This window comes from Equus asinus, chromosome 6 (genome assembly GCF_041296235.1).
Source record: "Equus asinus isolate D_3611 breed Donkey chromosome 6, EquAss-T2T_v2, whole genome shotgun sequence".
NCBI classification, from domain to species: Eukaryota; Metazoa; Chordata; class Mammalia; order Perissodactyla; family Equidae; genus Equus; species Equus asinus.
In genome coordinates this window covers 12433383-12461029 of record NC_091795.1, presented here as the reverse complement: position 1 = coordinate 12461029, position 27647 = coordinate 12433383, and the positions used below count along the sequence as shown (strand labels likewise).

Sequence of the window (27647 nt, the reverse complement as noted above, 5' to 3'; positions counted from 1 at the left end):
CTGAATACAGGTGTCGCTGCAGCTGCGGGTAGAAGGGGCGAAGTATGCGAGGGCTTGTTAATTTATCTGGGAGTTAATCCTTCCCCTTAACTTAATTGATTTATCTTATGTGGAAAAGTCATCTGAAAAATAGCCAGGTGGGATAACTCTGTGACTTTTCATTGTTGCTATTTTCTAAAAGCACATTTTGAATTTTACTGTAAGTCAATTTTAAAATCTCAGCGGGCTTTGCTGGGTAGCCTCTGAGGCAGGAGGCTTATTTGCCGGGTTCTTCTTCTGGCATTAACGGGTCTCCACCTCCATCCTGCTCCTGGGGCCCCCTCCGCAGGGCCCTCCCCACCTCTGGGTGGGAGCTCTCTGTCTGACCCCTCAAGGAGCATCCTGCTTTCCCCAGGAGGATTCCTGGTCATCGCCAGACCCCCGTACTAGTTCCCCTTGCATTTCCATTCTCTGACCCACTCACAGTACCCATATTCCATCCTCTGCCGTCATTGATTCTTGGCCAGGTCTTTGTTCCTAGGCAATGACAGGCAAAGGTGGTGGGAGGGTGGATTCCTTCCTTCTTTCCTTCCTCCCTCCCTCCCTCCTATCCTCCCTCCCTCTCTTCCTTCCTCTGTCCCTCTCTCTCACTACATGCAAGAAGTGTGGATGGGGCCTGCCTCACAGGACTGTGGGAGCAGGGAGGGTCTGTTCTGTGCTGCCCTCTCCCCTGGCCCAGATTGGAAAGGCCAGCAAGCAAGGGAGCCACCCATTGCTGCCAGAGCCCTGGTCCCAGAGCCAGATGTCTGAGGCAGCCGGTGCACTGTGCCAGGAAGACCCTGTGTGACTTGGCGCTCCTGCCTGTGGAGGACGAGGTGTCTGCAGGGGCCCCTGGGAAGGGCTTCTGATCAGGATTCGCTCAGAGCTGGATGACTAGGAAGGGTCGAATTGAATGACAGTCCCGGGAAGCACCACAGAGGCATCACGGAGGCAGAAGGCTACGGTGCTGACCGTGTGTGTGTGCGAGGAGCCTGTGCAGGGAGCGGCAAGCCTGGAGGTGAAGGCAGGAGAGTGGGTGCTGTCGCCCTCGTCCCAGGAGCAGCCAGGAGGGCTGATGGGCGGCCCGGTGCTGCAGAGCTGACCAGGAAGAGCAAGACCCTGCGGCCCTTGGCGCTGAGGAGCTAGGCGCTCTGGTGGCGCAGGCACTGCCTTCAGAGGAGCAGTGGGCGTCGGAGGCAGCGGGGGGCTGGGCACTAGGGATGGGGACGAGGCAGTGAACAGAAAAGCCTTTAAGAATAAAAAGTGAACTCTTTTAAGAAGTTTCTGGGGCAAGAGGAAGAGGGGAGGGGAAGGAGTTAGGGGGCACGTGGGGAGTCAACTCCTCTGCAAAAGGCTTCCTGGGCCTGCCAACTAAGTTCACCCTCTCGCCGGCCTCCTCCCCTGCCCCGCCCGCTCTGTTACTTTCTCCGATGTTCTCCAGTGATTGCCCTCAGCTGCGGTCAGTTTTGGCCACACTCACCGAGATGGGGAAGGACCGTGCTGGGGCCGGAACAGGAAGATCAGCGGGTCCCCTCTGATTCCGGGCTGTGTCACAATTCACGGAGTTGAGCCGCTGTGCTCTGACACCTTAATGACGTGCTGTGTGCTGAAGTCTAAAGTGAATAATAGGGTGGCATTTAGAACATTTAGTCCAAGCAAAACGCTTGGCATTCAATTAGTCAGGCTATTTTATTGTCTGGGCATTGAAAGCCCTTATGCTTGGGCCTTACAAGCTTTTCAGAGGCCTGAGGGAGTGATTCAGAGCTGAAAAAAAAAATTAGACTTCAAAATACTGAAAGTAAAGTGCAACACCAGGGAAGGAATGGTGAGACGTCGACGAGGCGTAACGGTAAGGCAGTCACAGCTCAGCTTTTTGAAGTTATTTCAAATTATGTAATTTGGAAGGCAGGTATCTTAATATGCTTGGTATAAGAAAGAGCAAGGACTCAGAGAGTGTGCCTTTTCTTAAAAAGGAGCTGTTCGGGGACCGGCCTGGTGGTGTAGTGTTTAGGTTCACATGCTCCACTTCAGCGGCCGAGGTTTACAGGTTCGGATCCTGGGTGTGGACCTACACACCACTCATCAAGCCATGCTGTAGTGGCGTCCCATATACAAAATAGAGGAAGATTGGCAACAGATGTTAGCTCAGGGCAAATCTTCCTCACCAAAAATAATAAATAAATAAAAAAGGGCTGTTCATTTTTTTCTGGCACGTGATGCATTTCTCTGAGCTGTGTTCTCCAGGTGTATTAAGCCATGAGATCCCCATAGGTGATCTGATCCACTGTTGCATCCCCATGTCTTGCAAAGTGGCAGGTGTGACTGTTCCATCAAGAAGAGCTGGTGATGTCAACCTCTTTGTATTCCTCACTCCCCTGACTTCATTTTCTGAAACCATTGTCTCAAAGGACCGTGGGACATGTACTCTTTAAACTTATGACTCATTTTTGTAAGCTTGTTTTGGCCTTTTTTTGGCCACCTCTTGAGATGTGTGCGGCTGTCGGTGACTTTAAGCTTCTTCATTTAAGCTTATGCTCATGTGTGCTCTTCTCTCCCCAGGTAGACACGCCCCCTTAAAGACGGTGATTCCCTCCTGAGGAGCAGGACCCCTTGTACGAGAAAAGGCCTCCTCCACGGTAACAGGGCTTGTTGGCTCCAGGGGCCCACGACCTTTTCTCCTCAGCAGCGGAAGTCCTCCAACGTCAGTTTCAGGTGGTCTTGGGGTCTCTCCCCTTGTATACAAAAGTACTTTATTTTTGTCAGTACGTTTTTCTTTGGGGCAGCTCTATGGTTTTATCAGATTTCTGAAGGGGTCTGCGACCTCAGTAAGAGCTCCTGCTCACCCACTCTCAGGGTCACTTTAGCTACGGTTGTGACCTGGGTGATGATGGCTCCCAGTTCAGTGTCTGAGCTCTCTCTGGTTCCAGCATATTCCGAGCCTTGCTGTCCATGTCACTTAACTTTCCCCTCACACTCCAATTCTCCATTTCAGTTGGAAGCAACACTGCTCACGTAGTGCCAGTAGACTCAGGTCCAGTGGTGCTGTGAGCGACCTCTGGGCATCTCCTTGGGCTCTCTGTGGCCGCTGGAACCTGCCCTCCTTACGCTGGTCCCCACCTTAGTGAGTCAGCGCTGGGGCAGCCCAGACTTCCTCAGTCACTCCTCTCTTATTGTCTCTGAGGGGGTCTCAGCTATGCCCCCTTCTGTCTGTCCCCCACTGCTGCCTGGCTCAGCCAGCATCCTCTCTCATCTGGACATCCCATCCGCGACAGCCTGTTCTCCCTGCCTCCCCTCTTGTCTCCAGTTTATATTCCATACAGGTGCCAAAATTTCTATAAAAAGTGAACATCTGATCATACCCCACCCCGTGGCTTAAAACCTTTAAGTGGTGTTTTTGCCACCTACAAATTGTAGTCCCCGCTCCTTGCAAGACTGTTTGTGTTCTGGGCACTTTCAGCCTCCCCACCTGTGCCTCTTGGTACCCTACCTTTGGTTTATGCTCCGAACATGCTGATCCCCTCCTCCCGCCCCTTCCACCCCCTGAGCTTCAGGTACACCTCATCCAGGAGCCCACCTCCAGGCTGAATTAGGGCCCTGTTTTGCCTTGTGCCCTGGGCATTTCTCTACCCATCGACACTCCCCATCACTGTATAACTGTGGACATGCCCACTTCCCCTGCTGGCTAATGAGCTCTTTGAGCCAGACCCTGGGTCATTATTCCTATGTTTGTTTCCAGAGCCAAGTGTGAATGCAGACAGGTAGTAGATATCCCATATACAGTTGTTGAATTTGGCAGTGAATGAATAAATAAATGAATGGATATCTGAAAACCTTTTATCAAAACTTATATTTGTCATCCGAGCATGGGGTGATTTATAATAGCTAACATTTGAGTATGACCATTAGCCCGGCAATGTTCTAAGCCCTTCACATGTGACAACTCGTTCAATCCTCACCCCAGCCGTCAACAACAAATACTGTCACTGTCATCCCCATTTGTCAAATGGGGAACTGAGGCACGGAGGCTGAGTCCTTGATGGGGTTGTGGGCTGTATCTTGTGATCACGTGAGGCTAATGCCTCAATTGTGGCCATCTTGAGGAGCAGGTTCTTGTTGTATTTTATTACTTTTGTCTCCGGCACTAGCACTCTGCCTGGCGTGCAGTAGAACACACATGTTGCTGAGGGACTTCCTGGCTTGGCCGGCCTTTCCGCTGCTGGCGCTATGAAGGCTAGTCAGGTTTGTCTTCACCCTCAGAATTTCTGTGTTGTTTCGGGCATAATGAAGTTTGTGCTGATTTCGTCAGGAGCATGTTTAGTTTTAGTCTTGGGTGCATCTTTACCTCCTTCCTTTCCACTATCCTCTCTCCCTTAGGTCATGTGACCCTCGACCCCCATCTCATGGCCTGAAGCTGACCCCCTTGCCCTGGGGTTCTGAGAAAGCCGCCTGCTGAGGAGAAGGGGCCACTCCCCCTCTGAGGCTTTTTCCCAGAGCAGTCCTGGGGCAGGCGAAGTCAAACCTGGACCCGTGGGGCTCGGCGCCTGTGTTTTATAGACTATCAGAGCAGGAGGGGTCTGAGATCACCTGAGTCATCGCCCACCTGTACAGATGAGGAAACTGAGGCCCAGGGAGGAGTCATGTCCAAGGTCACACTGCCCTTTGGTGGCAGGCCACCAGCCCTGGACTTGGAATGATTAAATGTTGTTTCCCCATGATTAATTTGGAATTATGTCTCGAGGTGTACTCTGTACAAAATTCAGTCTGGCATCTTCTTTCTCCCCTGCCTAGTAATCAAACAAGCCAGATCTTGTAACTCATGAACTAACAGCTGGCAGCGTTCACTTGTTCAGTTGGTTTCATGGTGCCTTTATTTTGCTGTTGATAAATTAACGTGAGTCACCGATTGTCCTGAAAGTGGTAATTGGGAAACATTTTAACTCTGTACTTTCCTCCTCTTTAACATAGAGACTTACAGCACTTTCACAGTTACAGGAAGAGGTAACAAGCCAGGCCGTAAGACTCCACAGCCTTCAAGCTGGTTTTAATAATTTGAATATAGGTTAAAGGCAAATATGATAATCTATTAATCTAGGGTAATTTGGGAAGCCAAGTTAGGTGAATAAAATGTCAGCATTACAGGATATTTAAGGAATGCGGTCTTACTGCTCTGAGGGAGGTTTCAAGGCTTGAACCAGGCTTAGCAATCATTGTCCTCGTGCCGGGGGTAAGCTGAGGAGATTATGGACGGGGGTGTCTCTCATGATTAGAAAGTCTTTGTTCCCCTGCATTTATTTAAAAATCACATTGTGGTGTTTTTTATACATTTTAATACCATTTCTTTTTTCTTTTTTTTTGAGGAAGATTAGCCCTGAGCTAACTGCTGCCAATGCTCCTCTTTTTGCTGAGGAAGACTGGCCCTGAGCTAACATCTGTGCCCATCTTCCTCTACTTTATATGTGGGACGCCTGCTACAGCATGGCTTGCCAAGCGGTGCACCTGGGATCCAAACCAGCAAACCCCAGGCCGCTGAAGCGGAACATGTGCACTTAACTGCTGTGCCACCGGGCCAGCCCCTTAATACCACTTCTTGAAGAGAACATTTTTCAGCTAATATTCAAATGATTGCATGTCATTACAGTCTGAATTAGTGATGTCTTAGTTGAAATATTTCTTTTTGAAGAAGAAGATTAGCTCTGAGCTACTCCTCCTCTTTTTGCTGAGGAAGGCCGACCCTGAGCTAACATCCGTGCCCATCTTCCTCTACTTTATATGTGGGATGCCTGCCACAGCATGGCTTGAGAAGCAGTGAATAGGTCCACATCTGAGATCTGAAACTGTGAACGCCAGGTCACCAAAGCAGAATGTGTGAACTTAACCGCTGTGCCACCGTGCTGGCCCCTTAGTTGAAATATGTTATGTTTGTAGTTATAGCTTCAGATAAGAGTATAGGCAAATTTCATCGCCTATAAAAATTAATGGACGGAAGTTCTCGAAGTATGAAATTACATGGTCTACCCTGGATGTTGCCCCTGAGGTCAGGTAGAGGGGCTAGCCACTTCTTTTGTTCATTTTTTCATTTGTTCCACGAGAATTTGTTAAGTGCCTCCAAGTTCCCCGCACAGTGCTGGATGCTGTGGGTACAGTGATAAGCAGGTCCTGGTGCCTGCCCTCAGGAGGCTTCCTGTCCTGCTGAAACTGCAGTAAAGTCTGCTAAGGCCTGTGATCGGCATACACACAGATTGCTGGGGGGCCCAGAGGAGGAAGGCTGAGCCAGGCAAGGGGGCTCCCTGCGCAGGGTGGGAGGAGGGAGACACGGCTGAGAGCTGATGGATGTGGGAGGTGGCCAGGTGAAGGGAGGAGGGCATAGTGAAGACAGAGGCCCTGAGGCTGGAGAACAGGGCAGGGTGACGGCTGACTGGGGACTGGGCTGGGGAGGGAGGTGGGGATTGAGTCTGGAGAGGTGAGGCGGGGCCTCAGCACAAGGACCCGCATGTGTTTGCTAAGGAGTTTGGGCTTTTTCGGGGCACTGGGGAGCCAATGAAGTGTTTTGAAACGATCATTCGGTAACTGTGAGTTCATAGGTTCTCTGGATAGAGTGGAAGCAATAAATCCATAGGCAGAGAGACCAAAAAGGAGCCGTTGGTGGCCGTAATTAATCCATGCAGGAGATGGTGATTGCTTGAGCTAAAGAGGCTTCGGCAGTGGCCTTGAGTGACAGGGCCACTTGGTGATCTAAGGAGGTGGACTGGTTAGGGCTGGGTGGGAGATCCGCTGGGGTGGCGTCAGGATCCTTGAGCCCACGTCTCTCGTTGAGCGGGTGCGCAGTCCTCGGCCTGTCACTGAGGAGGGGAGCAAGTTTGGTGGGAGAGAATGAGTTGGGTTTGGGGCCTATTGAGTTTGAGGTGCTCATGGGCCTGTGAATAGATTAGTGCAGAAGTTCACTGGAGGTGCGGGGCTGGAAACTGTTGCACGTAATTGTAGGGTCCCCACTCAGGAGCAGCTAACAGGGACATTCCAAAAGGAGAAGAGGCTGCAATGAACATTAACTTCACTTGGGCTTGAGAAGTTTAGAAAAGCAGCCAAAACTGAGGTTGTTTTCCTTGTTCACATTCAATTGATCCTATGTCAGTGACATTGTTTTATAGATAAGGCAATGGGCATGATTTCCTTCCAGCATCAATCAATCAAGTGCTTAATTTGATGATGTCCCCTGCCATGTGTATGGACAAAGTGCTATTAATGAAAACTGTATGTGACTAGGACCTCAGTTACTATGCAGCCGGATCACTGACCGATCCCTGTCGTAGCTGATGCCCTGTCGGTTGGGCCTCTAAACCACTCAGAGGGGCTGTGGAGGTGTTGTTTTCGTTTTTTTCTTTGTGATAAGCTTAATACATCCTTATTGTAGAAATTTTAGATAGAAAGCCACGGAGAAGGGGAAAACCACCCAACCACAAAAACTAACCTAATTTTAGTTTGTTATTATTTCTTATAGTCTTTTTTGGGTGTATTTCTATGTAGCTGTATCATTTCGTACAAATGGTTTAGTGTTTTACCTTATAAAGTGCAGGTGTGGCTTTAAGCTGGATCTGAAAGTGTGGGGAGACTTTTGCAAGTGGGTCCTGGTAGTGGGGTGCATTCCAGGTGGGAACAAACCCCCATTAAGTAGAGGCGACATGGTTTAGGGTTTAGAGAATAGTCTATTTTGGATATAGCATAGATTAGGTTTTGGGGAAATTTAAATGGGATTCAAGACTAGAGATGAATATTGGGGCAAATGATGGAAGTTTTATTAATCTTGAGTTGTTTGAGTTTGTCCCCATTTCCATTGAAAATCTCCATCCCCTTGTGCCCTCTTCTCATGACGCGTGAGCACGTTAATGACGTGGGGAGACTAACCCATCAGTATGACTTGGGGGGAGGGTGGGGCAGGTGGGCAGTCAGTGTATGTAGTTTTAGAGATTTTCTGGAATAGTAACATTTTTCTGTTTTTCTTCCATTCCTGTTTTTCCAGGAGAATATGAAAGTGTTACCCAGGCTTGTTTGTTTCATAGCTCTGCTGATTTCTTCTCTGGAGGCTGGTGAGTTAAGCATTTCCTTGGGTTCTTGTCTGCTAAGAAAATCTATTTAGAATACATGAAGTACCTTCCCTAACAGAGGCGTTTTTCTTACCTTTGTCTGTTGAATCCCAGGACACAGAGCCTCCTGGTCACAGAACGGTACTGTTGGATGTTCCTTTCAGCACCTTCACTTCTCATTCTCTCATTTACAGATTGGGAAACTGAGGCTCAGTGAGATTAAGAGCCCAGGTCATGTAGCTAGTTTCAGAGCAAGAGCGAACATCCGGGTCTCCGGTGTCTAGTCGGGGCCTCTTCCCGATTTGTTGCTGATGGAAGAGTGTGATACGGGAAGTCCTGGCTTTCATTCGAAACAGATGTTGAGGGCAGTCTTGATGAATACACAGCTGAAAACCATCAAGAGACAGTTCTTTGTTCTCTCTGTTTATTCATTTTCTCTTCCTCTGTACCTCCCTTACTGCAAATGCATGGAGCCCCTACTGTGTGGCAAGCACTAAGTTCTGGGGATACAGCAGTGAATAATCAAGACAGAAATATCTGCCTGCATGGGGTTAACATTTAAGTAGGCGAGAGAGACAATACATTAGATAAATCAATATATATTAGGTCGTATGGTGGTAAGCAGACAGAGAGAAAAAAAGCAGGAAAGGAAGGGATAAACTTTTGGGATTTGGATGGACAGAAGGTTAAATTTTTTGATAGTGTGGCCAGAAAAGGCCTCACTGAGTTGACTTTTGAGTCAAACCTGAAGGAGGAGGAGGGAGCTATACAGATATCAGGTTGGGGGTGAGGAAATGTTCTAGGTGGCATGTGCCAAGGCCCTGAGGCCAAGAGTACTGGTATGTTCCAGGAACTAAAATACCAGTCTGGTTAGACCAGAGTGAAAGGTGAAGGATGTGATCATTTGCATAATAGGGGGATGGTGGAGGGTTGATTGTGTAGAACCTTGTAGACATTTCTAAGGATCTTGGCTTGTACTCTGAGTGAGATGGGCAGACTGCAGGGTTCTATGTTCAACACTAGAGATGTGATCTAACTTACATATTAACAGGCTCATTCTGGTTCTCATATTGTGAACAGATCATAGGGAGGCAAAGGTAGAAACAGAGAGGCCACGTAGAAGGCTATTGCAATAATCCAGGCAAACTATGGTGGTAGCTTGTTCTAGAGCAGCAAGGAGAAGTGAGCAATAGTCAGAATTTGGATGTATTTTAGGATAGAGCCAACAGGGATTGCAGATAGATTGGATGTGGGTGTGAGAGAGAGAGAAGAATCAAGGATGACTCTAAGGGTTTTGGCCTGAGCAAATGCAAGCTGGAGTTGCCATTGATGGGATGGGGAAGCTCAAGTGTTTAGACTGGACATGTTAAGTTTAGCTGTTCATTAGATGTCTAAATAGTGATGTTGACTAAGCAGGCTGAAGCCTGGGGAGAGGTCTGGCTTGGAGACCTCAACAAGAAGCTGGCATTAGACCTAGAAGACGGGATGGGGTCACCTGGGGAATGAGTGTGGTTAGAAAAGATAAGAACTTTAAGGACCGAATCCCATAGTCCTCCAGGGATTGGTGGTCAGGCTTCCACTCATCAGAGAGCCGGTGAAGGACTGGCCTGAAATGGAGGAGAGCTAGACAAGTGCCAAGGAAAGAAAGTGTTTCAACGATGAGCAAATAATACGTGTCAAATGCAGATATGTTAAATAAGACGATGTTGTTTTTTTAATTTAGCAAACTTAAAAGTGATAGGTGACCTTGATCAGAACGATTTTGGTGGAGTGGTGGAGCAAACACCAGATAAATAGAAGAGTGTGTCTGAGACCTTACTTAAGGTTTGCTCTTTTCATCACTGTGATTGTTGTTGCTCCTCCTAGCAGCTAAATACTTAGCAGCTTTCACTGGGCAGGTACTATGCTAAGTTCTTAGCCACTTTTATTTCAAGTCTATGTTTTTAAACAGATTTATATATATAGGTTATAATTGACATACAATAAACAACACATTTAAAGTATACAATTTGATGTGTTGGCGTAGATATCTACCCCTGAAACCATGATCACAATCAAGATAATGAATATATATCCACCATTCTCTAAAGCCTCCTTTTGATCTTTTCTAATTCCTCTTTCCCATCCCTCCCTGCTCCCTCACAGCCAGGAAACCATTGATCTGCTTTCTATCACTATAAATTAATTTGGATTCTCTAGAGTTTTAAATAAATGGGATTATAAGGTATGCACTCTTCTTTTTTTTGTTTCTTTGGTCTGGCTTCTTTCGCTCAGCATAATTATTTTGAGACCCATTCATATTGTTGCATATATTAATAGTTATTGTTTTATTACTTCGTAGTAGTCTTTTGTATAGATATATCACAACTTATTTATCCATTCACATGTTGATGCTCATTTCAGCTATTTCCAGTTTTTGACTATTAAAAATAAAGGTGCTGTGAACATTAGTGTACTTTGAATGGACACATACTTTCATTTCTCTTAGGTAAATACCTTGGTCATATGTTAGGCTTAGGCTTACGTGAAACATTTTAAGAAAGTGCCAAAGTGTCTTTCAGTGTAGTTGTACCACTTTATACCCTCACCAGAGGTGCATGAGAGTTCTAGCTCCTCCACATCCTCACAAACACCTGATACTGTCAACCTTTGAAGTTTTAATCCTAAAAGTAATAGTATCTGATTGTTGTTTTAATTTGATTTTGCTAATTATAATGAACATCTTTTTGTATGCTTTTTGCCATCCATATATCTTCTATGGTGAAATTTCCAAACCTCTTTCCAATTTTGCGTTGGGTTATCTGGCTTCTTATTATTGAGTTTTGAGAATTCTTTATTGTGTTCTGAATACAAGACCTTTATCATATATGTGATTTGTAAGTATTTTCTCCCAGTCCGTGATTTGTCTTTTCATTTGCTTAAAGATGTCTTTCAAAAAGTAGAAGTTCTTAATTTTGATGAAGTCCAGTTTATCTTTTGTATTTCTTTTATGAGTTGTGCTTTTGGTATTATATCTAAAAAATCTTTGTCTGACCTTGGGTCACAAAAATATTTTCCTATATTTCTTTCTAGATGTTTTATACTGTTAGATTTTACGTTTAAGTCTGCTCTCTTTTGATTGATTTATGTCATTGTTTTATGCAGTTATTTTTTAAAATCATATAGGAAATAGAGGAAGTTATAAGCCCAAAGACATTCATACTGACTTGTGTATTCACCTGTGTAGTTACTCTTACTGATGTTATTTATTTCTTCCTGTGGATTTGTTACTGTCTAGTGTAATTTCATTTCAGCCTTAGGGACTCTCTTTACCATTTCTTGATGGATGAGTCTATTCACAGTGAACTCTCTCAGTTTTTGTTTATCTGGGAATGTCTTCATTTCTCCTTCATTTTTGAAGGATAGTTTTGCCAGATAGAGAATTCTTGGTTGGTGGTCTTTTTCTTTCAGCACTTTGAATATGTCACCCGCTGCTTTCTGGCCTATGTAGTTTCTGAGGATCAAGCTGTGATCTTACTGAAGCTCCCTTGTATGTGAGGAGGGGATTTTCTCTTACTGCTTTCAAGACTCTCTGTCTTTTAACAGTTTGGCTATGATGTATCTCAGAGTATATCTCTTTTAGCTTGTACTACTTGGAATTCTTTGAGATTCTTGGACATATAGATTAATGGTTTTCATCAAATTTGGGAAATTTTGGCCATTATTTCTTCAAATATTTTTGCTGACACTTTCTCTCCTTTCCTTCTGGGACTTATGTTATGCGTATATTGGTGGTACTGATGATGCCCTACAGGCCTCTGAGGCCCTGTTTGGTTTTCTTGATTCTTTTTCAGACAGCATCATCTTCCAGGAATCAGATGACTTACCTTCAAGTTTACCAATTCTTTCTTCTGCCACTTCAAATCTGATGTTGAGCCCCTGAAGTGAATCTTTCATTTCAGTTATTGAACTTTTCTATGCGTAATTTCTCCTTGGTTCTCTTTGATAATTTCTTTTTATTGACGTTTTTTCACTTGGTGAGACATTTCTGTTATAGTTTCCCTTAATTCTTTAGACGTGGTTTTCTTTAGTTCTTGGAACACATTTATAATAGCTGATTTAAAATCTTTGTTTAGTAAGTCTAATATCTGAATCCCTCTGGGAATTTCTGTTGGCTTCTTTTTCCCCTGTGTGTGGGGGAATACTTTCCTGTTTCTTTGCATGTTTTGTTGAAAATTGGACATTTTAGGTGGTATAATGTGGCAACTCCAGAAATCAGATGCCCTGCCCACCATATGCAATGTTTGTGGTTGTTGTTTGTTTTGTTATTGTAGTTGTTGTTGTTGCTGCTGCTGCTGCTGTTCATTTGTTTAATAACTTTCTTGGGTTAATTCCATAAAGTCTGTGTTTCCTGTATGGCCACTGAAGTCTCTGTGTGGAAAGCTAATGATTGATCAGAGATTTCCTGAGATTATTTGGACCAATAGGTCTTTTCCCTTTGCTGAGGGGGCTCTACGTGTGTGAGGCATGCCTTCAGGGGTTAGACTGTTCACAGCTCTGTCTTAGCCTTTCCTTCATGCTTGTGCCTGACCTTGAGTCATCCAGATTTGAGGGATTGGTCCTTCTTTGGTCTTGTCTGGGCGTGTACACAGCCCTGCACACATGTGCACTCTTCTAGATTCCCCAGGAATATATTAGAGCTTTTCAAAGTGTGGACATTTAGTTCCCCATGTCTTCCTTTTGGCTGGACTCTTGTTTGTCTCAACTGGTATTAATTTTCAGGAAGCTGGAATTTTAAACAATTGCCGCTGATTGACCTTTCCTTTTTTTACTGGATGTACTGAGGATAGGGCTTTCCTGTGGAGCTCTGAGCAGATCAATAACAACACCAATCTGTGAGTGTGACTTTTCCGGGAAGCTGCCAGTCAGGTTAAAGTGTGGCAGTGCTCTGAGAATGGGACTTTTTGAGGAGCTCCAAACCTGGTGTGCTCTTGCAAGGCTGCTGGTCTTCGCAGCTGCTCTGTTTGCAAGGCTGCTGGCTTTCAAGGTTATAGGAGAGCTGGGAAGAGGATAGAATGAGAGTAAGTTATAAAGCCGCAAACCCTGCTATTCTACTGAGAGTAAGCTGGTATTGTTGTTGTTTCATAAATGTTCTGAATGTTGCAAGCCTTTGATTTTGAAAAACTTTTTCCATCTTTTTGTTGTTTTTATGGAGCAATGGATTTATGGATACCCCTACTCTGCCATACTGGAAATCCTGCCTCAGACGTTCTTTTTTTTTTACATAAAGGTATCCAATTTCTTGGAAAGACTATCCTTTCACCACTGAATTTCCTTTGTGCCTTTGTAAGAAATCAATTGGATGTGTTTGTGTAGTTTATTTCTGGGATCTCTATTCTGTTCCAGTGGCCTATTTATCTTTATGCCAATACTGCACTGTCTTTATTCCTGTGACTTTATAATAAAGGTTGAAATAAGGCAGTGTAGCTCCCTCAACTTTGTTATTTTTGAAATCAAGTTTGTTTTGACTAATTCTATATGAAATTTAGAATCAGCTTGTCAGTTTTATGAAAAACCCTGTTGAGATTTTTATTGGGATTGAATTGGATATAAATCAACTTGGAGACAACTGGCACCTGAACAATGACAAGTCTTCTGAGCCATGAACAGAATATATATGTCTTCATTTATTTAGATCTTTTAAAGTCTATTTAAACAATACTTTGTAATTTTCATTGGAGAGGTCTGATGCATTTTTGTCAGATTATTCTTAATTATTCATATCTTTTGATGCTATTGTAAGTGGTATTTAAAAAATTAAGTTTTTAATTGTTCTTTGCTAGTATATGGAAACATTCAATTTTGCATATTCATACGTATCCTACAATTTACTAATCCTTCTAGGTCTTTTGTATATTTCATAGCATATTGTACGTAAATGATCACGTTGTCTGCAAATAAAGGCATTTTACTTTCCCCTTCAATCTGGATGCCATTTATTTCTTCTTGCCTTAATGCGCTAACTGGATCTTCCAGTGCAATGTTGAATAGGAGTGGATAGAGTGGACATCCTAGCCTTATTCCTAATCATAATGGCTATGATAGCTGTAGGTTTTTCATAGCTGTCCTTTATTAAGTTCAGGAAGTTCTCCACGATTCCTAGTTTGCTGAGGGTTTTTATCATGAATGGATACTTTTTATGCATCTATTGAGATGATTATGTAGTTTTTCTTTGAAAATCTATTAATATATTGGAATTTCATCAATTTTTTTTATATGAATCCAACTTTGCATTCCTGGGATGTTATGTACATCATAATGCAATATCTTTTTTTGATATATTGCAGGGTTCAATTTGCTAAAATATTTTGAGGAAATTTTTCATCTGTGTTCATGATGAAGATTGGTTTGTGGTTTTCTTTTCTTACAATGTCTGTGTTTGGTTTTGGTATTAGAATAATGCTGGCCTCATACAGTGAACTGGGAGGTGTTACTGACTCCCCAACCTTTTGGAGGAGTTTGTGTAAAATTGGTGTTTCTTCCATGAATATACCAGTAAGGCCCTCTAGGCCTGAAATTTTCTTTGTTGGAAGGTTTTTAACTACAAATTCAGTTTCTTTAATATCTGTAGGGCTATTTAGGTTATCTGTTTTGTTTTCTTTTTATGAGGGAGGTTTTTAGTCTGTGCCTTTCAAGGAATTTGCCCATTTCACTTAAGTTGTTTTTCTGTTTTCTGTTTCATTGATTTTATCTTGGATCTATATTATTTAATACCTTCTTCTTACTTTGGGTGTGATTTTTTTTTCTAATTTCTTAAGTGGAAAGCGAAGTCATCAGTTTGAGATTTTGTTTTTTTTTGATATAGGCATTTGGTGTTATCCATTTTCCTCTAGGTACTGCTTCCATAGCGTGCCACAAATTTTGATGTGTTGTGTTTTCCTAGTCATTCAGGTCAAAATATTTTCTAATCTCCCTTTTTAATTTTTCTTTGACTTATGGGTTATTTAAAAGTGTGTTTTTTGTTTTCAAATATATGGGGAATTCCTAGATATCTTTCTGTTATTGATTTCTAATTTAATTTCATTGTCACCAGAGTGACAGAATGGGAGTCTTTTAAAATTTATTGAGTATTTGGTTATGAGCAAGAATATGATATTTCTTGGTAAGTTTTTTTGGTGCACTTCAAAAGGATGTGTATTCTTCTGTTGTTGGGTTGGATTTTCTATAAATATCGATTATGCCAAATTGGTTGGTAGTGTTGTTCAGATCTTCTGTATCATTACTGATTATGTGTCTAATTGTTCTACTTGTTCAATCAATTATTGTGAGTAGGGTGCTGGAATCTCTGACTACAGTTGTGGGTTTCTCTGTTTCTCCTGGCGGTTCTATCAGTTTTTGCTTCATGTGTTTTGAAGCTCTGTTAGTAGGTGGCAAGGCACTTAGGCTTACTACTTACCTGTGGATGAATGACTCCTTTATCATAATGAAATGACCCTTTTTATCCATGAATATAATATTCTTTACTTTAAAATATACTTTGACGGATAATATAACTATTCAAACTGTCTTTTGATTAGGGTTAACATAATATGTTTTTTCTTTTTTTTACTTTTAATGTGTTTGTGTCTTTACACTTAAAGTGTGTGTATGTGTGAGAGCGTGTCTGTGTTAGGCAGCATGTAGTTGGAGCCTTCTTTCTTTATCCAGTCTGACCATCTCTGCCTGTCAATTGGGGTGTTTAGACAATTAAAAATTTTTAATATGGTTATTAAGATGTTTGGGTTTAACTTTAGGATCTTGTTATTGTGTTTCCTATCTGTCCCACCAATTCTTTTTTCTTTCTTGCTGCTTTTTGGATTAATTGAGAATTTTCATGATTTATTTTATCTCCTGCATTGGCTTATATTAATAAAGGGATTCTCTTTTAATAACTACTCTAGCGTTTATAGTATGCATCTTTAACTTATCACTGTTTACCATCAAGTAATACTACACCATTTCACATATAGTATAAAAAACTTAAAACAGTGTACATCCACTTCTCTTTTCTTAAACTTTGGCCTGTTGTTCCCACACATTTTACTTCTTTGTATGTTATACATCTCACAATATATTACTATTCTTTCTTTAAACATTCGATTATATTTAAAGAAATTTAATTAATAAAAAAATATTATCCATGTAATAAACATTGCTGGTGTTATCTATTCCTTTGTGTAGATTTGTTTTTCATTTGATAGTATTTTCCTTCCTTCTGAAGGACTTCGTTGTGTTTTTCTGGTAGTAGTGCAGGTCTACTGGTGATGAATTTTTACAGCTCATATAAATAATGAAAAAAGTCTTTGTTTTACCTTCATTTTTCAAAGATATTTTCACTGGATATAGAATTCTAGGTTGTTGATATTTTTCTTTCAGTACTTGTCTTTATTCCCCTTGCTTCTGGCTTGTATTGTTTCTGGCAAGAAGCCTGCATCATTTTATCTTTGGTGTAGTTTTCTTCATGCTTCTTTTGTTAGGGATCATTGTGACTTTGGAGTCTGTGGGTATATCATTTTCATCAAATCTTGAAAAATTTCCACGTGTGTTTCTCCAAATACTTTTCCTGCTTCACCCACCTCTCCTCCTCTTCAGAGATTCATATTACATGGATTGAAGTTGTCCTGCTGCTAATTAATACCCTGTTTATTTTGTTCTGTTATTTTTCTCTCTGTGTTTAATTTTGAATAGTTTCTAATGCTATGACTTGAGGTTTACTAATCCTTTCTTCTGCAAAGTCAAATCTGCCATTAATCACATCCAATGTATTGGGTACAACACTGTAGTTTTTTCATCTCTAGAAGTTTGATTTAGGTTTTTTAAAAAATCTCTTTCATGTCTCAATGTGTTGCTCTAGCATCTTGAACAAATGGAACACAATAGTAATAACTATTTTAATTTTTCCATCTACTAATTCTATCATCTGTGTCATTTGTGGGTCAGTTTTGATTGATGGATGTTTTTCTTCTTATTATTGGTTACATTATCCTGCATCATGGTATGCCTAGTAATTTTTGATTGAATCCTGAGTATTATCGATTATACCATTTTGGGTGCTGGATATTTTTGCATTACTGAAAATATTCCTGAGCTTTGTTCTGCCACAAGGTTGTTACTTGGAAACAATTGATCCTTTCAGGTCTTGCTTTTAAGCTTTTATTAGTCATGATCAGACCAAGGTTTATTCTAGGCCTAAGTTGCTCCATCTACTGAGGCAGAACCCTTCTGGGTCCTCTGCCTGATGCCCCATGATTAATGAGGTTTTCCATTTGGGCTGTTGAGAATAGCAAACTATTCCCAGCATTGTGCATGCTCCAGGTGTTACTCACTCTGATGCTTTGGGCAGTTCTCACTCTGGCTCTGGGTGGTTTTCTTCTGTGCTTACACTAATTGAATCTCAGCTGGAAACTTGAGGGAGGCTCTCTGTAGATCTCCAAAGCTCTTTCTCCCTCTGTCTGCAGCTCTGAATCTCTTTGATACTCTGCCCTGCAAACCTGGTTTCCCAGCTGCATCTCCACAACTTGGAGAGATCACCGGGCTTTGCCTCTGTTTCCTCCCTGCAGTATCAGGGCCTGGGATCTTTCTCTAGGCAGTAATTTGGGGAAAATTACAGGGCTCACCTCCTTTGTTTCCCATCTTTCTAGGATTTCCATCCTTTGTTCCCTGATGTTCAGTGTCTTGAACATTGTTGTTTCAGATACTTTGTCCATTTTTCAGTTGTTCAGGTGGGAGAGTAAATCCAGTTCCTGTTACTCCATCTTTCTACAGAAGCAGATATCTCTCTGGCTAGGTTATCACCAATCTTTAGATGAATAAAGAGGGGATGAGAGAGGTTAAACCACTTGCTCAAGGACACACGGGTAGTAAGTGACACACTGGATTTGAATATAAATCTTTCAGACTCTCAAGATAATACTCTTACTCATAAGACTGTTAAAATTCTAATATAAAATATGAATTGATTTATTTAATAATTAATGTGTTTATATGTAGATATTACATTAAAAATTGACAGATTTCTTATAGAAATTGCTTTCCTTTTCTCCCTTTTAAAGATAAATGTGAGGAACGTGAAGAACCAATAGTTTTAGTTTCATCTGCATATGAAATTGACGTTCGTTCGTGTCCTCTTAACCCAAATGAAAGCAATGGCACTATAATTTGGTATAAAAATGACAGCGAGACACCTGTGTCTATGGAACGAGACTCTAGGATTCATCAGTACAAAGATAAACTTTGGTTTGTTCCTGCTAAAATAGAGGATTCAGGACATTACTATTGTGCAGTAAGGTAAGAAAGGAATTAATATGTTACAAACGTGTTCTATGTACCTGCAATAGTTAAGGACAGAAAAATGTTTTAATAGTGCTTAATTCACCTATTTTGATTTATTTTAGAAATTCAACTTACTGCCTCAAAGTTAAAATAACTGCAAGGTTTGTACAGCATGAGCCTGACTTGTGTTACAATGCACAAGCTATATTTACACAGAAACTACCCCTTGCAGAAGATGGACTTCTAGTGTGTCCTTATTTGGAAGTTTTTAGAGATGAAAACAATGAGTTACCCGAAATACAGTGGTATAAGGTAATTTTATATTAAATATGGTATTTTACTTTTCCAGCAAATAAAATAGCTTTTTGTCATAGACAATAGAATGAAGCTGCAAAGTACTTTTTCATTTGGCATATCGTTTGCTTTAGAGTGGTGAAACAAGAGGAAATTTTTAAAAAGATGTAAGACTGCATACATTTAATTTGCAGCTAAACTAGAATGTTACTTTCTGTTATTTTGATTTAATAAGATACAGTTGAGAAAAGTATAGTAGGAATGAGAGGTGTTTAAAGAGAAGGCTTATTAGAAATTTAAGGTTTTTAAAGGATAACTATTTATTAAAAATATATTATTTTGTGTTTTATTAAAAACATTGTGGTCCTTAAATAACTTAGTGGTTTTTGTCTTAGTGGTTCTGTCTTAAAAGTGGATTGGCTAGCACTCCATGGGACACATTATGCATTGGCATCTTTGATCTACCTAGTCTGTTGGGGTTTCCAAGGGGAGTCATCTTGTCGAGGTTGAGAAATACAAAATAAATATCAATGAAGAAAGGAAGTACAGCCTTACTAAGAAACTATGGTGTTAGCATTCTTTCCTCAAACCTCTTTTCCTTGCAAAATAAATTTGTCTTCTCTTGTCTTCAAAGTGCAAGGCTCATAGGCATAAAGATTTAATATCCTAGGAATAAAATTATGACTTTTGCACAAAAAATACAATATTAGAACTTTTATGTAAGTATTTTCTATTCACATATATATGGATTTAATATAACATTTGCCAATGTGAAAAAATGCAGTTTCTTTTGCCAGTAGACTGGGGAAAGCGGTTAATCAGTTGTCAATCCTTCCTTCCTCTCTCTCTGTCTAGGATTGCCAACCTCTACTTCTCGACAATATAAACTTTATTGGAAAAACAGATAAACTCATTGTGGCGAATGTGACAGAAGCGCATAAAGGGCACTATACTTGTCATATATCCTACACACACTTGGGAAAACAATATCCTATTACCCGGGTTATAGGACTTATTACTCTAGGTGAGTCATAGCTCCAGTCCTAGGAGTTTAAATCTGGAAGAGCCCAGAGAGCATGATTCTAATATGACCTTCATTGTCCATGGAGGAACTGAATCCAAGAGAAACTTGATGACTTTCCAAAAGTCACTTGGCCTTAGTTTAGTTTTTGTTGCTAAATACCATGTAAATATTTTTCATTCCTGCTTTGGATGCAGTGCTAATTAAACAGACAGCATGTGCTATGTTTTCCAAGTGAACTAGGAAGATTGTTCTTTGGCATGGCTACAGATGGTTCTTCCAGAGAGCTCTGGGGCTGTCTCCAGCTGGTGTATGAGGACAAGTCTGAGAACCTTCACTTGGGGAATCTGAGTGTCTAGCAGTGAGGATCATTTGCTTGATGGGGTGGATGCTAATGGGTTTTGGAATAAGTTACACTCCCAGAATCTACCTCTGGTTACTTCTCTGTCAGCCCAGTTACTTAACCTCTCTAAGCCTGTTTCCTCCTCTTTAAGAAGATGATACAACCTTCCAAAATTGTTGGGAAGGTTGGAGGTCGAGTGTGCTCAGCTTGTGGTCATCTGCCTGGTGCAATGCAGTGCCTGGTGCATAACGGATGAGCAATCAATAGGTATACGATGATTATTGTTAATTTTCCTGAGGCTTTCAATTCTCCATTAACCATATTTCATATTAAGAACGGTTTTACAACAAAATGCACTCCTATGAATTACTCAGGGATGGACAGAATGTTCAATCTTTCTGTAAATAACAGGTTTTATAAGTTTTTAGTAATATAAGAAGAGTTACTCTAACCAGGATTTGAGTTGAAGGAGTCTCTATTAATAATTATGCTGGAGGCTGGCCTGGTGGTTTAGTGGTTAAGTTCACACTCTCCGCTTTGACCGCCAGGGCTTCATGGGTTCAGACCCTAGGCGTGGACCTGCACTACTCATCAAGCCATGCTGTGGTGGCAACCCACATACAAAATAGAGGAAGATGGGCATGGATGTTAGCTCAGGGTTAATCTTCCTCACCAAAAAAAGAAAAAAATTATGCTGGGATAGCAGGTGTAAATAGGAAATATCCCAGCAACACCCAGAATATGATCACTCTACGCATAGCTAAGTTTTCTCAATTCTATAATAATTTGTTTTTTTCAAAGATTAATTTTATTAAATAAATGTTAATCTCTGCCTTGGTCCCCAAAACATCAGTGAATCGTAATTTTTTTTTTTAAGATTTTATTTTTTTCCTTTTTCTCCCCAAAGCCCCCAGGTACATAGCTGTGTATTCTTCGTTGTGGGTCCTTCTAGTTGTGGCATGTAGGACGCTGCCTCAGCATGGTTTGATGAGCAGTGCCATGTCCGCATCCAGCATTTGAACCAATGAAACACTGGGCCGCCTGCAGCGGAGCGCGCGAACTTAACCACTCAGCCACAGCGCCAGCCCCAGTGAATTGTAATTTTTAATAGTCCTTGTATCACGACCATCCTGAGTTTTTAGCAGCCTCTCTCTGGTCAGTGTGTAGCTCTTGAGATACAGCAACCAGACCAGCAGACAGAATTTTAGGAAAAACTGGACACTAGGGAACTTTTAAATAGGTCAAATATGTGTTAAATATTCTCCATTTCCTTTTCTGATCCCTTATGTAGAAATAATATACTTAATCAGGAGTGGGGCCATATTTTGTTTTCTTCTAAAGGCAGATTCAGAAGCATTTATTGAGCATCTACTCTGTGCCAGGCACTATTCCAGGAATTCATTAGGGAACAAAAGAGACGATATCCTGCCCTAATGGAGCTTCCTTTTCTTTGACTGTGGTAGAATACTTGGCATTTAAGTTCATAGTTTCTCAGACTTGGCTGCAGATCAACCCTTGAAGCCAATCTTTTTGTTAATAAAAGTCAGATTGATTTCTGGAGCTCCTTAATATTTTTCTGCTTATTTTAATAAATTACGCCAAATTGCTTGGCATTCCACTCTTGCGTCATTACGAACATTGCTAAATACGAGTGTGTCTGTCACTGGATGGCTCTTCTGGTTAGTAATGCTCCATCCAGAGAAGTCCCTTTCCATGGAGACTTATTTTTCCTGATTGGCTTTAAGAGAGGCACTTGTCTGGAGACCCAGGCCCTGGGCTCATCTGTGTGTTTTTGTAGCTTCTTTGGGCTCAGAAGGGCCCAGCTGTGTAGTGGGTGTTCGCGGTTCGCTGTGGCCTCTGTGTCCGCTTCCTTCCTTCACCTCTTACCCCTCTCTCCTGCCATATCTCTGGGCACCCGGGGGAGCGTCTAGCCACATGCCATTTACTATATTTTGGTGTATTTTGCCAAGTGTTGTCATCATTTGAGATTCTGATCTATAAGCGACTGAGAAGCCCTGTGGATGTTTTTCTTTCAGATGAAATCAGGCCCACGAAGCCTCTGATCGTGAGTCCAGTTAATGAGACGATGGAAGTGGACTTGGGTAAGTGGACTCCAATCAAGATATGCTGAAATTGTTGTTTTGAACTAAAGATTAAGGTAAACTCTATGTTTACTACACGTAGCCTAAATCGTTCACTGGATATATCTATAGTTAGAGGGGAAGTGGCACAGATTGTGTCTTAAATGTTTCTTTGGATTTCTTGTCTCTTATGGCAAAAATCTAGCCATGTTTGATTTACCCATCTTACTTTCCTGTGGACACTTATGACTCCTGAAAACATCAGCCAAAGGCCAAGTTTAACAGGCCTAGGAATGAGAAATGTAATTTATTTGGCACAAGATGGATTTCTTATAGCCAGAGCTAAGCTTTTAGGCAGAAGAGTAAGCCTACAGGCCAAAAAGATAGTCATTGTAGAAAAATACTTTTCCAAGTTGGTGAGAATTTTTTATTTCAAAAATAAAGATGTAATCCTATAAGTGTCCAGACCTATGCTATCCAATACAGTGGCCACTGGTCACATGTGGCTATGTACATGTAAATTTAAATTAAGTAAATTAATTTAGTTCAGTTAAAAATTAGTCCCTCAGTCAAGGGCTTAATAGCCATGTGTGACCAGTGACTACCCTATCAGACAGCACAAGCATAGAAAATTCATGCCATCACTGGGCGTTCTCTCGGAAGTCACTGGTCCAAACATAAAAACAGATTTTTGTATCAGAGGATCAAAAATCAGCCTGGTATAGAGAATTCTCATCTGTAGCAGAATTTGCATGAAGACAGTGAACAGTTGTACAGAGATTAGAAGGTAAAAGTTTGTGACCTATGAATTCTGTACTTGGCCAAGTTATTATTCATGGTGGAAGGTAATATAAAGACATTCTTACATGTAAACAAACAAATATATGAAAATTTAAAATTAAACAGAAGCCAATAGGATCTAGAACAGTGTTTCCAACATTTTTTTTTTTTTCCCCATCATTGCTCCCCTTTAGAGCCTAAAAGGGCATTTTTTCCCCCTAATCCCCCTCCTTTTCTTGGAATTTTAATACCACAGCTATATTGTCATTTGTTGATGTGCTGTGGCACTTCAGAGAGCCACAAACCATTGCAATGGCTAAGATTTTCTTGCCCCCTCTCACCAAGAACCACTTTTTGCCCCATTGGCCATTGCTCCTCATGAGAATACACACTCTAGAGGCGTAGCCCTTAGAGCTCTAAAGCCTGGGTTGCACTGATCTCCAAATCTAAAAGTAGCTTCATATCAGGAAACAATTATGTTAATATATCACATCGATCAGAGGCACACATCACCGTCATATGATAATCCTAGAGTGTCAAACAGGCGTTTGATAAGATTCAATACCAGTTACCAATAGAATGACTTAGAAAAAGAGGAATTGAGGGATGCATCCTTAACTTAATAAATAACATCATTTCAAACCAATAGTCGCCAACATTTTTAATGGTGAAGCATTGTAGTGTTAGGCTTTCTACATGCATGGACTTTCTCACTGAAGTCAAGAGCACGACAAAGATACCCACATAATCAGCATTACTTAACATGTTCTAGAAGTGTCCACTAACGCAATCAAAGATAACCAAGGCATGCTTACTGTAAGGAAGAAAATAAACTTTTTTATTATTTTCAGATCATATAATTATGTACCTACAAATCTCAAGAGAATTACTGGGAAAAATTAGAATTAATTGACCAGATATAAAATTAATATTCTAAAATATTAGAATTGCTTAGCAATAACTAACTAGACAACATAATGGCAAGAGAGATCCTATTTGCAAGAGTAAACATCATAGAGAGGTCTATAAAATATCTTAGCACAATCTTTTAAAAATATATGGGATTGGGGCCTATGGTTAAGTTTGCACACTCCACTTTGGCACTAGGGTTTCGCCGGTTCAGTTGCTGGGCACGAACCTAGCACAGCTCATCCAGCCATGCTAAGGCTGCATCCCACATAGCAGAACTAGAAGGACCTGCAGCTAGAATATACAACTATGTATGGGGGGTGTGTTGGGGAGAAGAAGAAGAGAAAAATATTGGCAATGGATGTTAGCTCAGGGCCAATCTTCAAGAAAAAAAAACAAATATGGGATTTATAAGGGAGAAAAAACCAAACAAAAACCCCAACCCCTGACATATAAACCTCAGAAAAATAGATTTAAAGCATTTATTCTCCAGGCAGTGGTATGAAGGGGGTGTTGGTGTCTCCAGTGGGGAGAAAACTGGTTCTTGTAAGAAATCTTGTAAGAAATGTAAGAAAAAAACTGAAATCAACAGATACATTGTATATCTGTGGTATTAAAACTTCATGGAGAGGGAGGCAATTAGGATAAAATGCCTTGAAAGGCTCCAAAAGGAGCAATAATGAAAATTGTCTTGAGAAAGGCCAGTTTAAGGAAAACTGTAATAGAAATGTATATGTTTTTCTTATAAGAAAAACTGGAAATTGTAAAGATATCAACTCAAAATTACCGATTTCATGGAATTCCGGTAAAATATAAATGGGCTAAAAAATTGACAAGTGATTCTAAAATTCACCTGGGAGAATAAAATAAGATTATTAAGACAATATTGGGAAGAAGAGCTCTAAATAATATTAATATTTACCCTAAAACTGTAGCAATTAAGAGTGTAGTACCCTTGGCATCAGTATACACATTCAGATCAACCAAGACAGTCCCAAATAAATAAGAATTTATTTTATGATAAAGGCGGCATTACAAATGAGTGAGGAAGAGATTTATTATTCAATAAGTGTTTCTGAAATGATCCATCAGCTGTTTGGATAAAAACATTAAGTTAGAGCACCCTCTCATACCAAAGCCAATTATCTTCTGGACAGATTAAAGAGCTAAAACAATCAAAACAATAAAACAGTGAACGCATTGTATAGAGAACATATGTGGATATCTTCCTGATTTGCTGGTAGAGAGGGCTTTAGAAAAAAATAGTGAAAACAGATACAATAAAGAAAACTGTTACAAATTTGAGCAAATAAAAAAAAATTTACACCAAAGAATTTCCACAAACAAAAATAAAGTGAAAGCAACAAACTGAAATATTTGGATATTTGGAATAGTTTTCACATGTGATAAAGACCTAATACCCTGATCAACACATCAATAAGGTTACTATGAGAATGCAATTAAATAATGGACAGTAGGTATAACAAGCAGTTCCTAAAAGAAAGGCAAATGAATGCTAAGCTTATGAAAAACATGTTAATTCACCATGAATTCCAGAAATGCAGTTGAAAGTTTAAATGGAATTTTTTTCTTCTCTCAATTGGCAATGACTAACCAAAAATATTTGGTATCTAGGGGTCTTAGGGGTAAATGGCACTCACATACGCTGCTGGGCAGAGTAGGGGGGCACCATCTCACTTGGGAGGGGGGGTTGGCTTTTAAAATATGTCTCTCTTTTAACTCAACTCTACTTCCTGATTTTTATTCAAAGTAATACTTTAGGGTATGTACAATAATGATGTACAAGAATGTTCATTGGAATATTAATCATAATAGAAACAAATTGTGTTTAGCAATAGGAACATAACTAATCATAGTATGTCCGTATTCTGGAATAGTAGGCAGCCATGAAACAGCCTGTTTTGGAAGGCTATTCATGAGAGCCGAAATTCCCAGAGCACAGTAATTACAAATAGTAGACAGGAACACCTCATTTTAAAGATTGCATATGTGCACAGAGAGGATAAGGAATGAGGTACATAAAGTTACTAGTAGTGGCTTTCTCTGGGTTTAAGGACAATTTTCTTTTTCTTTGTGCTTTTCGATAATTTAAAATTTTTATTCAGTAGCCATTTGTTAATCTAGTGAGATAGAAAGATCAGATAAAAATCGGTTGATGCCGTGATTAAAAATACATTGCTTTGCAGGATCGCAGGTACAACTGATCTGCAATGTCACTGGCATGTTTACTGATTTTGTGTACTGGAGGTGGAATGGCTCATTAATTGATGACAGCGACCCAGTGCTGGTGGAAGAGTATAAACCGTAAGTATGCTAAGAGCCAGACGTGCAATAGAGAAGTTTTGGTATTAAATTCCATGTCATACTTTTTATAACTCTGATAATTTAATCTTATGGCAAGGGTTAGTTGACAATTGACTAGTCCTTAACCTTTCGCTCCCCGTATTGAGTTTTGTTAAGCTAAACAGGATGTAAATGTATATACCTCATACATTTAAGGTAAAAATACATGTCACTCTGGTGCAAATTCTGGACCACTTGGAAGGGAAACCTTAAATTCAGTTATATATGTTGCCACGTTCTAGTAAAGCAATTTTTCTGAATTACCTCCCTGTTATTCCATTTTTTAAGCAGTTTGACTCATTAAATGGGGCCAGGAATCAGCCACTCACTGCTCAAGTGTCTAATGGCTCCCTATTACCTCTCTAGAGGTAAACTCCTGACTCCTTAGCGTCACCTGCAGACCCTTTGTCATCTGCCCCAATCTACTCTTGCTTCATATATTCTCCTCTGTGCCTCATGGAGACCAGAATGCATATGTCTGCATTTTTCTTCCTGGAAGCTGGTAATTTTAGTTTGATTTCTCTGCTACTGAGTCTTTTACTGACAAGGGTCTTAGGGCTGTAAAATCTCAGATCAGTGTTGCTAACAGCCTGATCGTTATACCTGTGCTTGGGGCTGGTGATTCTTTCTGCTACAATTTATGCAACAAAGAGACAAATTATTTGGAGTTGATGCCATTGACTTTAACAACTTTATTTATGCTCTCTCTTTTGAACAGAGTGGAAAACCCTTCCCTCAAAAGAAGGCATACACTTATCACAGTGCTTAATATTTCGGCAGTGGAAAGTAGATTTTACCTATATCCATTTACCTGTTTAGCCAAGAATTCATATGGTAGAAGTGCAGCATATGTCCAATTAAGACAACCAGGTAAACAACAGAACTATTTATTTGAAATGCAATTTTGTTTGATGGTGGTGAGATGCCATGGCGTTGAGGTTTGCGAAGCTCTTTCCTCTGCCCGGAGCTCTCTTGGATTCCTCTTAACCTGGGTAACTTCTATTCCTCTTTCACTTCTCACCTCAAGTATTTCTTCTTCTAGGAAGCTTTTCTGTCCTGCTGTCTGCCCTCAACCCAGCTCTCTGCCCAAACAGATGAGGTTAGGCCTCTGTTAAGTACTTCCCTGGCACCATATGTCCCTGTCACAGGATCTATCATATTTAGTTTTATTTAACTAACTGTAAATTCCCTGATGGCACAGACCACTTATCTTACTAATCATTCTGTTTCCAGAGCTAGTAGCAACTTAAGTCTGGTACGTCATAGGTACCTAATGAATATTTTTAGGTAGTTGATTACATGATGGATGCACAGGGAAAGCCTAAATATCCACTTTCCAAGGAGGATGTCAGAAGTTTTGGTTTTCTTGAATTGTCTAGTCAAGCATAGTACTGAAAGTATTTTTGAAATATTTTTAGATTATTTATAGTTGAATTAAAAATAGGGTATTTATGAATGTGTACATGGAA

General features: G+C 40.7%; 1 protein-coding gene across 16 annotated transcripts in view; it reads left to right on the top strand.

The window, feature by feature from the left end:
- Positions 1-27647, top strand: part of IL1R1 (interleukin 1 receptor type 1) — a 77908-nt gene that overhangs the window by 44419 nt on the left and 5842 nt on the right. For 3 of the 16 annotated variants that reach the window (XM_044773050.2, XM_044773051.2, XM_044773052.2), the window contains exons 2-10: positions 2578-2730; positions 4164-4257; positions 8033-8099; positions 18167-18401; positions 18509-18698; positions 19536-19704; positions 22081-22146; positions 26022-26139; positions 26897-27048. In XM_044773050.2, coding sequence (XP_044628985.2) covers positions 4243-4257; positions 8033-8099; positions 18167-18401; positions 18509-18698; positions 19536-19704; positions 22081-22146; positions 26022-26139; positions 26897-27048 — 1012 coding nt within the window. In that variant the 5' untranslated portion in view covers positions 2578-2730; positions 4164-4242. The remainder of the gene's footprint in view (positions 1-2577; positions 2731-4163; positions 4258-8032; positions 8100-18166; positions 18402-18508; positions 18699-19535; positions 19705-22080; positions 22147-26021; positions 26140-26896; positions 27049-27647) is intronic. The other 13 variants (XM_014854097.3, XM_070511563.1, XM_044773054.2 and 10 more) reach the window with 8 other exon arrangements.